Below are 12,986 nucleotides of genomic sequence, written 5' to 3'. Positions count from 1 at the left end.
AATTTTGACTTCATGAAGTGAGATAAAAGACAAAAGTTTTCCGACACCGGCTTCACCTCATTCAAAAAGTCCATTCGGGGAAAGTAATCGCGGTCGCACAGGGAGCTTAAATGGTCTCGGTGTCTGCAGATGTGACCGATTCTCCTGCCGAACCCCCCACCCTGTTTCCCTTCAGTGGTCAGTACGTCCCCTGAGCAGCTAATACAAGCTGACACATGGTAATAACAGTGAGAAGCTTGTCTTCTACTCTGTCATGCAACGAGATTGGATATCTCTCTGCAACAAAAAGGCTGTTTTCCTCGCTCACAATTCAAGATTATAGCAAGATACACACTGGCAGCAGAATGACCTTCAGGTTTCATTCAAATTATAATATTGGGGATTATGACTTGTTTACTCCACTATCATTATACATACAACTTACATTTGAATGAAGCACCAATTATTTTTGATAGAAAAAAAAGTCAATTCCCCTCGTGTAACATTCCTGTTATAGGACAAGATTCACTTTCTTATTCAAAGGGCTCTTAGTTTTATCAATTGCTGGTAAGTTCATCGGTTTCATTAGAGATATTATATTAGATAAATTAGAGATTTAAAAGGATCTATAAACATGTAATTGCAGCAGCAGCCTCATGTGGATGCAAGAAGTACTACATGTATCCAAGGAGAACTATGACGACAATGAATTACTTTAAAATAATGCATTGAAGAAAGATAATGTAAATAAATTATGTTATTAAATATATGATTTAAGAACTAGACGGATTAGTTTTTTGTGAGATTCATTGGTTTTGTTAACTCAAAACAGATTTGATTAAAAAATAATTTGCTAGTTAAAATTTGAGTCCATGGTTCTCCGACACGTGATATAAAAGATTGCCAAAGTAAGTGTTCTTCACCCCGTCATCGAGGAGAACCTCGGATTAGACCTGCTGCTTCTACACATCAAGAGAAGTTGAGACAATTTTTTTTTTTAAATACTCACCCTGGTGCAGATACTCCTGAGATCAATACGGACAAGAACATGATGGTTCAAGAACTCTTTCTATCCATCTGCTTTCTGAATCATGAATATTGTTTAATTCAATATAATTTCATTTATTATTATTCATTATTCATTTATATGCCATTTATCTTAGTGTACTTCAATGTATTGTATTTTTATTTAATAAATCTCTTTTATTATATTTGTATTATTTAATTTGGATATTCTGTAATGCCACCACAACAAATTCCAGTGTTTAAATCCCTTTCCAATAAAGATTTTTTTATTCTGATCCTAATGTTCAGAAAATGATTCCCTAGGTTATCATTAGGATGGAAGTCTTTGATTTCTTGATGCGGATAATAGCAATACAACAATAATATGGGAAAATAATATAATATATATATATATATAGTACAAGTAATGTCATAGATATCATGCTTGAAATCAATTTCCCTTATTAAGAAATAACCCAAAGAAATTAAATAAAAATATTGCAAACGTTTATGTTTAATGATGGTAATAACTAAATTAATGGGAATTACATATTTTTATTAGCACTTTGCTTTAGGTATTTTGGTTTACAAAAAAAAATTTTAGGAATGCATCATTTCGTCATTACAAGCTTTTTAGTCAGTAAGACTAAATGACGAAAGTATTTTATTGGATAAGTTTGTCATGTAGTAAAGGCAATTGTCGTAAAATTGTTACACAGCAACCCCTCCTGCAAACCTATTGTATTTTCTTTTTTTCCCTTTTTTTTATTTTTTTACAAGAAAAGCATTTTTAAAACGTGCGAAAAAGTGTTTATTTCTCGTGTGTGTGTTGAATATTCTCCACCAATAACAAGTGTGGTGGGGTGTGTGTGGAGCTCCGTAACTTCCCCCGCAGCTAACACCCCGAAAGTCGCTTGTTGTAGGACCACCATGCCCAGTGTTTACAAACACCTCTGCCCGTTAGATCTCTCTCTGCAGTGTTGAAACTATCGTGGTTCGACTTAGAATCGAACGAAGGGTTTAAAAAAAAAGGATACATTGAACAACAACCGGGCAGCGATCTAGGTAAGTGTGCTAATATTAGCTGCTAACGCGATAGCTACGAGTCTGCACTTGTGTGTAAACACTCTCGAATTACTAATATTTAACATTTACTCGAGGTTATGATATATCAGCGATCTTCACTTGGACAACATTGTTGGTTCTAAACCAATTTTACGGTTTTAGTCCATCAATGCAAAGCAGGACATACATCCACGCTAACGTTAGCTTAGCCACATAGCTGATATTTAATACACAGCCGGTTAAATCCCCACAACAACAGCCTCTGCATCTCACGGGACAGTAGCCACACATGCACACCCTTCAGCCTATAAACACATATTTGGAATCGCCTACTATTTGTTTGTTTATATATCTGTTAGCACATCTTAACTTGAATTCAGCTCGAATATAGTTGCTATTGTTCATTTCCATCAATGCACTTTATATATTTGTGTTGGTGTATATGCGTTTAAAAAAAAAGAAAAAAAAGAGTTGTTATTTATATGTTTTAAATGTATTGATAAACTGTTCAAGTGGTCCTTTTATTTTCCTCATCTATGCACCAGTTATAACATTCATCTATGTTGGCATTTCACTACATTTGCTTGAAAGATGTTGTCTTTGTTTTTGGTTTTTAATGGTATTTCCTTTTTTTTCTTCTCAATATTCATCTTGATTTCCTATGCAACTTTTTGTATATTGCTATAATCTGACTTTGTAATCTACAATCTGACGAATAATGTCAGCTTGCTAACATGTTCTGTTGATTCAAGAAAGTTTTTCTTTTAAGATAAATTAAAGCAAATGTATGTTGCGTTCAATTGTATTCAAGTGAAGAAATAATCTATTGTTTAAAAACATCTGGCAGCTGGTCACACCTCCTACGTTTGTTGTCGCCCTACTGTCTGAAATGACACAAAGGCAAATGAAAACAACATCTGTTTGTAGCCTAATGGTAAAAGTTTGATGAAAAGTTGATGAAATCTTATCAAGCTTAAGTTCTTTAATGATATTTGTTTCAGAATCAGTTGATAAAAGTGTAAGATTTGTGCATAAACAGTCGGCTGGCCTGTGTTCAAACTGGCTCCCGGAGGGTTGGATGGCCGCTTTTGTTCATTCTTCAAGTAGAGTCACTTGAATATTGAAACAGTCTGTCTTCACACTGAGTGGAACTTTTCTTTCTGTCAGAGCCTAAACAGAATACATTGGTTGTCAAGGAGATGCTATGCAGGAGGCCTCAGTTGTCCGAGTTGATTCAAGAGATTTTTTTTTTGTCCTTTCTTGCTCAAAGTGAATTCCACATAGCTACCGTCTCGTGAATAGTCTCGTAACTATGTCTACCTTTGAAAATATTCATCACTGTTTAATCCCACGTGAGCCGGAAGCAAAATCTGTTTAGTGTTTTACATTAATGTTGATAATAATAAAGAGTTTAACTGTTAAATTACCAACAGGAAACCACATGATGCCTGAGGTCAGGGAGCTTTCTGAAGCTCTGCCTGAGATGCCAATGGACCCCATTACTGGAGTTGGCGTGGTAGCATCTAGAAACAGAGCTCCTACTGGATATGATGTGGTAGGTTCCTTTTCTTACCAGTTGTTGCCTTTTAGATGATAAGGATTGAGATCCGTATGGGAGTTTTCTTAATAAAAGTTAATAAACTTAATAAAAACCAAGAAGCAAACATCCATTGAAACACTGCAGATTTCAAAGTCTAACATGCAACATTACACCTGAAAGTCAAGTAGACGGGCTATTTTAACCAAGTCTTATCTGCTTCCAGGTGTCCACGACCACGGATGGCCTAGATGCTGACTTGTGGAAAGATGGTCTTTTCAAATCCAAGGTGACACGATACCTGTGCTTCACAAGGGTCTTCTCAAAGGAAAACGTGAGTCGCTTTTGTCGCCCATTTCTTTTTGTCTCCTCCAGTTCTTCCTCACTGTCCTCGTCTGTTTTTCTTAACAGAGCCATTTAGGAAATGTTCTTGTCGACATGAAGCTGATTGACATAAAGGATACGCTACCTGTGGGCTTCATACCCATTCAGGAGACGGTCGACACGCGTAAGTGTTACGTTATTCGTGGATTTATATGGTCATTTCATTCAATATGAATGTGTGTGAATGCGAGTCCAGCATGTTGTAAAGTATCTTTATGGTTGTTGAGAGCACAGATGTTTGCCAGCAAGAATGTTCTATCCTGATTTAGATAAAACAAGAAATACCATTTAAAAATACATTGACCACGACAAGAGATTGAATGGGTTCTCTTCATGTTCTACAGAGGAACAGGCCTTCAGGAAGAGACGACTGTGCATCAAGTTCATACCCAGAGATTCGACGGAGGCAGCCATCTGTGACATCCGCATTCTTGGACGCTCCAAACAAGCTCCTCCTCAGTACACCTTCATAGGGTGAGATTCCCAGCAGTTTATTTAGGATTTATCTTGTCAATGCTCGCCTTCCTCCCACTGGGACTTTAGAACAGTTTTGAATCAAGTCCAAAATCTGTGAACTGGTTTTCCATCCCACATCTGTCAGGTTAAAGCTTGTGTAAGACACAGTACTTAATACTAATCTAAAAATACAGACTTGTTACTATTGCTGAAACAGCTCTTTGGAGAAACTCTACACTGTCAACATGTGAGTTGTAAAGTTAAGTCAATCTCAAGGATTCAATTCAATTCTTACTGCCATTTCATTTACTAGAAATAAAGGGAAATTACTTGTGGATGTTAATGATAATAATATTGATAAAGTTACAATATTATTTAACTTCGACTGTAGGAGATAAAATTAAGCTACTAAAAACGCACAGTAGTTTTTTTTTTTTTGGTATTGATGGCACAAACCTATTATATTACAACAATTAAACTGAACATTACATAAATCAATAACCTTTAAAAGAAAAAATATAAAACAAAAGCAATAAAATAAAATAAAAAAACTTGAAAACTAAAAGAAGTAAGGGCAGAGAACGGTGAACAAAATGTAAACTTCACTTTTCACTTCAATTCAAAACATGTTTTGATCGACGCGTTCATTGTTGATTTAATTTAAAGCGGAAATGACTAAAATGTCCTCCGATCTTGACTATAATAGCTTCAGCTGTTAGAAGCTGTCCTTGATAACTGATGAAATAAGTCTAATTTGTGTCTGTTCAAGATTCTCATGATGCTCAAGGGAGAATTGTTCTTTTAACTTGATAAGACTGCATTAATATTTGAGTTGTTTGGTTTGTCAGGGAGCTCAACAACATGGGAATCTGGTATCGCATGGGAAACGTGCCTCGAGCTCAGGAGTCGTCGCACACGCCCACCAGCCACCACGTCCAGAACATGAACTCCACCAGTGCAACTGTCCCGGCTGCTCCTATGCCTAAGTAGGTTTTTTGGAATTCATACCTGCAGGAAAACAAACCCAACAATTTGTTTGAACGAGAGAAGTGCAGCGGCTCTTCTAACTTAAGTAGTAAAAATGGCACTAATGGTTCAACCAGAATGGACAAGAAACCTGTTTGGGTCTAAAATATCTAAATCTGTTGCAAGAGACTTGACTTTGTTTTGATTGTAACTCTCTGTAGTAAATGTATCTGGCCTCCAAGCTCTGTCTTCCACAACGTAGGCTCTGACGGGTGAGTTCAGCATTGATGTAGTCGGGAAAATATTTGCAATAGTTTCTGTGTAAACCTCCTGACTGTCGTGTTTCTTAACCGTGTCGTAACGTGCTCATGTTTCTGTGTGGACAACACCCGCGACCGAGGTGTTTCCTGTCCTCTCTGTTTCTTCCCCGTTAGCTGTTAGTAACTGTGAGGTCAACACATCAGTCACGTTGAGACTTTATAGTTTTAATTTCAAGTATATATGTATATTCTTCTTCTTCTTCTCAGGCATATCTCCATGACGCTACCGGCCAGTTTCAGAGGAAAAAACACCACCAGACCAGACTACGAGCACCAGAACTCCAACTTATACGCTATTTCAGGTGATATAAAATACATATATAATCATCCACAGGTTGTATTTTTTTTTTTTAAACCTTGCTGTTTCCTTTTCCAATCCCAGCCATGGATGGAGTTCCTTTCATGATCTCTGAGAAGTTTGCCTGCGCATCCTCAGATGTAAGTCAAATGCTCTGCTGGGTCAGATTTTTTTGTGAAAATGTAACGAGATAAACACAATGTTGTTTTTAGCTGCAGCAGGTGGATCTTATCGGCATCACAATCAAGTCTCTGGAGGACATTGAGAAAGAGGTGAGCGTTGATGAGTCATATTTGTTTTTATTTCTGCATGGTCATATGTGTGCTTCTTTAAAAAGCCAAGCCGCAAAATATTTATATCTGTACATATAGTGGCTGCAGTAGCGGATTTGTGCTCTGCAGTCTTTATTTTTCCATACCGTTTAAGGCATATCATGCATTTTTTTAATTTATGTTTATCTATTTTTGCCATAAGACACATTATTTTGAGGAATAACGTAACATTGAAACATGGACGACATCTGTGTTTTTTCTTTTCGTTACTCATAACTTCTATTCTTCCATCATTGACACAAGAGACTGAAAGTATAACCTCATTTTCTATGATTTGTTTGACCAGAAGAAAGAGATTAGATTGCATTTAGTTAAAACTAAGGATATTTATACAGAATTATTTCAGACTATATTGTTGTTGAGGGCATTTTTTGATAATAATTTAGTTGTAAAATGCTGTTGATAAAAATATATAAACCACACCTCAACATGGAATAGAAAGAAAGATCACAAGTCGGTTACTCCAGCTGCAAATTATAATATTTCTGAAACATCAACGTTAAAATGATTTAGTAGTTCATGGCCATGAGTTAGTAGAGTGTGAATTAATATTTCGTGGCCACAAATTACCATACTAATTATTATAGACACGATGTAAACCGAGAGAGAGACATTTTGGTAGCTGAGATCGAAATATTTTCGGCTAAAGTGGAGTTCAGGAAATGTTTTGTTTTCTTTCTTTAGTTTCTAATGTATATTTAGTTTTCTTCTGTTAGTTGTAGAAAGACAGAACAGTCAAAGTGCAGCTATGAGACAGATGTTGTTATTCATCCTAACACAACTATCCTATCAGATGATAAATATATAGACGATCTAATCGGATCACTAACAGACGAACCAATGAAGCTAAAGAGCCTTTTGGAAGTTTGACGGTCCATGACCAGTGATCTAATTTAGTGCCTTACAGACAACGATTCTGCTAACTTTACCACGGTCTGTTAACTAACCTCTGAGAAAACATATCAACTATAAAACATGAATTATTTGACATAAAACTGAAGGCAAATAAATATACCCGACGATTGTTTACCCATTTCTTTCTTATTATTTTTTAAATAAACATTCATCACATAGAAAGAATGTGTATCTATTGAGTCGATTTAAGTAGATAATTCACCATAATGAACATAATTTTGGTTTTAAAACTGCTAATTGTGAACTGGTTTAACTGAATGTGTCGTATTTTCTTTTATGTTATCTTCAAATCAAGTTTCTCAAATGTGAATAGTTTGCATAACAAAGCGAGATATGAAATAAAATGTTCATTTCTAATATTAACAAACCTTATTTTAATGCATTCTTTTGATTTACACAAACTACACATGCTCAGGAGCGGTTGTAGATTGTGTCTAACACAACATCGGAGCTACTAAGATATTGATGAATTTCCTGCTGTTCACGTTTTACTCTCAAATTCGTTCTGCTCACGCTTCATGAATGAAATCTACTGCGTGTTAAAAACATGACCTACTTCATCACCAGAAACCGTTCTATCACAGAATGCTGTAGTATCCACTTTCAGCCACCAGATGTCAGTGTTGCTCTATAGTGTGCTTTAAGCAGCTCATGCATGACACACACACGTATATATTGAATCATATTCTGTGTCTAAAACATTCTTTCTTTGCATCAGTATGATTACAGCTTCCGCACAGAGCACAGCGCAGCAGCTCGCCTCCCTCCCAGTCCAACACGGACGACCATGAGCTCAGAGGCCTGAAAAAACTTTGGACAAACCAGCAGGAACATAATGTGGGTGAACCTGCGAGACAAACAATTTCCACCACGAACATGTGTTTGAGGAAAAAATCTCCTGGAGCTCTGGACTCTCTCCGTGTTTGCTGTTTTACTGTGAAAGAGGGAACTTTATCTGAAAGCTTTGAAGAACTAAAAACTGAACAGGAGGAATTCTACTAGATGTTTCCAGATGCAGCGATGTCGGACGAAAATTCCTCGCTGGAGGAGACGTGAAAGAATCTCATCATCTCAAGCTTTGTTCAATGTCTGGAACATTCTACTTAAATATTTCAAATGTCACGTTCAAGCAGTCAAGAAAGGATTGTCATTATAATCAGATTTAAGCCCTAAGTGGAACGATGACTATCATCTTTATGATTTTATTAACTAAAAATACCCAACATTTTTGTCTCATTTAACTATTTTTCATAAGTATTTTCATGAACATTTCTTAATTTAGCTTTATTAAGAAGGTTACCTGTACAGTTATCTGGTTATAAACTTGGCCGGATAATTATTTTACTGCTACAAGTCATGAAGAGCAAATGCATTGATCCTCGTGTCGCGGCTGCGTTTGAACAGTGAAGTGTGAAGATCACTATCAGCACAAGTCACTGAAGTGAAAAACAAGTTGCTTTGGTTCAAGTTTGTACAAGTTTGGTTTTCCCTCAAACGAGAGTAGAACATTTTACAGGACTATCTGTCTCTGTAATCCGTCCAAAACGTTCGTCAAGTCGTACCTCAGAGGAGGTGAACTTCCTGTCGATGTTACTGTAAGATATCGGTGCGGCTGTGAAGCACCTTCGCGTTCGCTGTTGACCACTTGCTCCTCCTAGTCCAGCCAGACTCGGTTCTCCTGGTGACGACTGCTCCGGGTTCAACTGTCGATGAACACACTTTTACTGTACTTTTTTAATCCCCTCTGATGTACTGTGGTGACTGAGAGTTGCTGTTACAAGCTGAGCCTGGAGGAAAGTATTACGCTCTGAATTTAATCCACATAAACTCCCCAAATCTTCCACTCCGAACCCTCAAATCTGCTCTAAGTCATGGTAATTTAAAACATTATTTACACCCTGTCAAAGATCACATCTTCATTTGCACTGTCAAAAGTGTAATGTTGAATGGAAAGAATTACTCCAAGCACTCTGGTTTCCTCCCACCTTTGAAATATGGGAACAAACTCAAAATTTTGGTTTCAGAAGTTCCGGGTTTTATCTCAAGATTTTAGAATAGATAAAGGAAGTAAATAATGAAATTCAAGCCACTTTAAACTCTACAAAGATCTTCTCTGAGATGTTCAGATTTGAGCCACAACATAGTTTGTTTAATAATGATAATAATCCCTGTTTGTTTATTTGTTTAAACATTATTTCTGTGAAGCAAAACTGCCTTCAAGGTCACCATTTCCCTGAGTTGATCTCCATGAATGTGTTTTCTACATGTTCAACTGTTGCTGTTGTGAGAAACCTACTTTCTTTACAGATGTTACATACGCACAAAGCTAGTTCACCGTGTGTCGATTGTGAATTCTCATCCACTGTGTGTCCATTGTGGTTCATTTTCATGTTTACGATTTCTTACTTCCTCTCGTGATACGAGACAAAACCACTTCTGCTATAATTTTCAAAAGATTATTTTAAAATCTTTTAAAGCCACTTCACCACTCCCTTTAAGATCTTTTTTTTTATACGTTTACCTAGTGACAGATCCTGTGTTCTCCAGACATTGATATCAAATAATTAGATGACTAATGCTAATATTTTGTCTAATTTATGAGCCACTTCGGTCGCGCTGACTTTAGAAATGTGACGTTTGCACTGTTTTCATGTTCACTAATGCAAAGGAAACAAGATCTCAAACTGCATGTTCTTCACATCCAACGTCGAATCGTTCTTCGTTGACCGGTCAAGTCGTGTGTTTGCATGCGCGGTTCAGTGTCAGAAGTCTTGGCTGGCCATGATCCAAATCTACAAGTTCTGTCTCACGTGTATTACTGACTAACGACAGTATAGTTGAATTTGTGGTGTAAACAAAACTTTATTAAAGTGTCATGAAATGTCCTTGAATGTTCTCTTTAGATCAGGTTTATATTAAGGGATTATGGTGCAGTAGACTAATGCAGATTTTTATAATCAAAATTAAAATTATAATATAAGGTACATTATTGTACTAATGTACAATAATGCAATAGATGAAGGAACGACGGAGCCAACATTTGCAGGTTTCCTCCCAGTCAAAATGTAAGTATCATTTTCACGTTTTTATTTCTTCATATTTCATTTCATGATGGTTTCATGTTGAACATTCATGACTCAGAGCAGAACTTTATGGATGTTTTTTTTAACGATGTTCGTTGTCTGGACGACCCGTCCGCCCCGGAGTCTTTTAGTGTCGTGTAACCACCAAACTGCTTTACAGTTGTATTTCCCAAACAAGTACTGGGACTTTTTTCGATCGACCAGAAGATAAAACCTCAAACCGTTACGACAAGAGACTTGTTTTGTAAACAAATTTAGAAAAAGAAAAATTGGCAACAGCAATACAGATAGTTTACAATATAGCAATTCCTTTATTACGGCGCTAGGGGGAGCCAGACACACTATTTTAAATCCTATGGATTGGGGCTTTAATGTCCTAGAACATCAAATAAACTATAAATATATATATATATATATATATTGTTAATATTTCCCGTAATCTGTGTTTTCTTTAAAAACTGTCAAAGTAAACTTAAATTGAGGATTAACTAAAATACTTTCAACAGGAAAGAATCATAACAACATTGTAGTTTTAACTAATGAAGAGAATCATAAAAGTTACATTTTTAGAAAGCTTTCAGTTTTAATTATATCTTTTGTTCTAATGGAAACTATCAATCAAACTGTTTATATTGTCTTCTACATTTACTGTATATGTTGTTCAGGGAACACGTTTGAGAGTAACACATGTCTGAGTCGTGCTCGGTCAGGATACATTAAAGTCTTTGAGTTCCTGGTTGAAGCTTTGAAACTCTGATCAGAGACTTGAGACGGTCCAAACCATCTTTGCCGCTCTCACTTCATCTTCATCCTTTGCTTTCTTTTTTTTTTCATGGTGTTTACGCACAGACTTGCGTCAATTAGCCCTCCAGCAAACATGTGGTGGTGCCGCCGCTGGCACCCCAGGACTTTATGAAGCATCTGGATCCGCAAGTGCGCACGTGAAACCACTGGTTTACAGGACAGTGCACAGATCCCGGTTCCAATGTAATGTCCGTCTCGGGATACGAGCAGTTCTTATCAGGCCAAAGCAATAGAGTACAGTAGTAGAGTACAGCACAACACCAGGCCGTGACACAATGTATTGAAGCCAACTAGAGTTTTGGCGAAATATCACCGTGTAGGACAAAGAAACGCAACAAGACGAGACTGTTGTGTTGTTCTTTTGACAAATTTTACTCCCCATATTTTTTCTAGTTTGGAACCTGAGAAAGTCTCCTCTAGAAAAGTAGACTCGGACTGCTTTCCATTACTTAGAAAGAGCTTCAATTAGTGCCAACATGTCCCCGTCTCTCATTGGAGCTTGATTTTAACATCATTCTTCGACTCTTTGTGAAAAAAACAAACATTATGACGTGAGAAAATGGTGTTTCAATAGTTCAAATTACAGTTTTCCTATAAAAGAAAAGCAGAGACTCTGTATAATGTTTTGTGTTGAAAAGGGAAGAAGTTTTCCACACAGGAAGTAGATCAATAATGCCCTGGATTATCTTCACCAACCATCAGTCAAACAATAACCTGACGAGCAAAGAAGCAAGTTGTCATTCACACGTCAAGATCTTCAGAAGTCTCCAATTTCTATTGAAATGACCAACAAGTTACTTGTGACCCTGGTCTTGAAAATAGCTCTACAAATATATATTACTTACTTACTTACTGAGGACAATCCTTTGATATCATCAAAACCCTGATCAAAGTCAGATATAGAAAACATTGTATTTATCTTGAGAGTATGTTTGAAAAATGGTAGTACTTGTGGCCACAAAGCTGTAGAAAGATATTTCTCCTAAATGTAAGCTTTTCTTTTGATCTTTACATTCTATCACTGGTTAACTGATACTAATACTGACGTTTGTTTTTTGAAAATGCCTCAAGAGACACAAGAGGAAAGCAGACCACCAACAAAGACTTCCAACAAGTAGATTTCTCTCATTTAAGAAGAACATTTACACTCAACTTTTCAATCCCACTAATTGTCTCTCCGGGTCGTAACGCGCAGCTTAGAGTGTCGTCGTAAACGCAAGACTTTGTGTTTCTGAACCACATCCACTTCACGACTGTGTCTAGTTTTCCACAACACATGTGAGCGCTCGCACACTTCACAGGCATTATTTATAAAAACTGTTTACGAGGACGTCAAGTGCTCTTGGTTTTCCTCAGATGAGCGTTTATAGCTCACTTTGACAGGAAAAAAAATACAAGTCAATGTGTCAACCACGTTTGTGCACAGCAGGGCTGAAACAGCTGCGACTTTACATGACAAAATCAAAGTATCCTGAACTCAAAATACACAAACACACACTATTTTGTACAATTATTCTGTCCATGGCTCTAACAATATATGAATCCTTGTTTAACAACACAAGAATTAGTCGTTTTTTCTAAATATTGATGATGTGTAAATGTTATTTTGTGAAGGAAAATACTTCCATCTTTAACCAGCAGCTGGCGGTAACGGACCTGAACTCGTCTTGATTGACACACACATTCATACACACACAAACAAAAAACACACTCTTTTTCTCTCTCTCACACACACACACGCAGAGATTTGATGGGGGCGGGTCCATCTCGGCAGGAGAACCAATCATCTTGCAGGACGCTGCTGAGTTACTTTTGCGGTGAGAGTTGTTGCTCCTCAGACCC

General features: G+C 36.8%; 1 protein-coding gene across 2 annotated transcripts; it reads left to right on the top strand.

The window, feature by feature from the left end:
• Window positions 1-1,738: 1,738 nt before the first annotated feature.
• mvb12ba (multivesicular body subunit 12Ba) lies at window positions 1,739-10,142 on the top strand. Of its 2 annotated transcripts, XM_087791162.1 has the most exons (11): window positions 1,739-2,049; window positions 3,483-3,604; window positions 3,813-3,920; window positions 3,998-4,094; window positions 4,315-4,444; window positions 5,275-5,412; window positions 5,614-5,664; window positions 5,920-6,014; window positions 6,095-6,150; window positions 6,223-6,282; window positions 7,976-10,142. In XM_087791162.1, exons 2-11 carry the CDS (start codon window positions 3,491-3,493, stop codon window positions 8,060-8,062), a joined length of 936 nt encoding a protein of 311 aa, XP_087647288.1. In that variant the 5' UTR covers window positions 1,739-2,049; window positions 3,483-3,490; the 3' UTR covers window positions 8,063-10,142. The 2 variants fall into 2 exon arrangements, with proteins under 2 accessions (XP_087647288.1, XP_087647287.1); XM_087791161.1 differs by lacking the exon at window positions 5,614-5,664 and having other exon boundaries at window positions 1,742-2,049.
• Window positions 10,143-12,986: the final 2,844 nt, after the last annotated feature.

The sequence above is a fragment of the Callionymus lyra genome, chromosome 5 (genome assembly GCF_982586985.1).
Source record: "Callionymus lyra chromosome 5, fCalLyr1.hap1.1, whole genome shotgun sequence".
NCBI classification, from domain to species: domain Eukaryota; kingdom Metazoa; phylum Chordata; class Actinopteri; order Syngnathiformes; family Callionymidae; genus Callionymus; species Callionymus lyra.
This window is presented reverse-complemented; position numbering and strand designations above follow the sequence as displayed.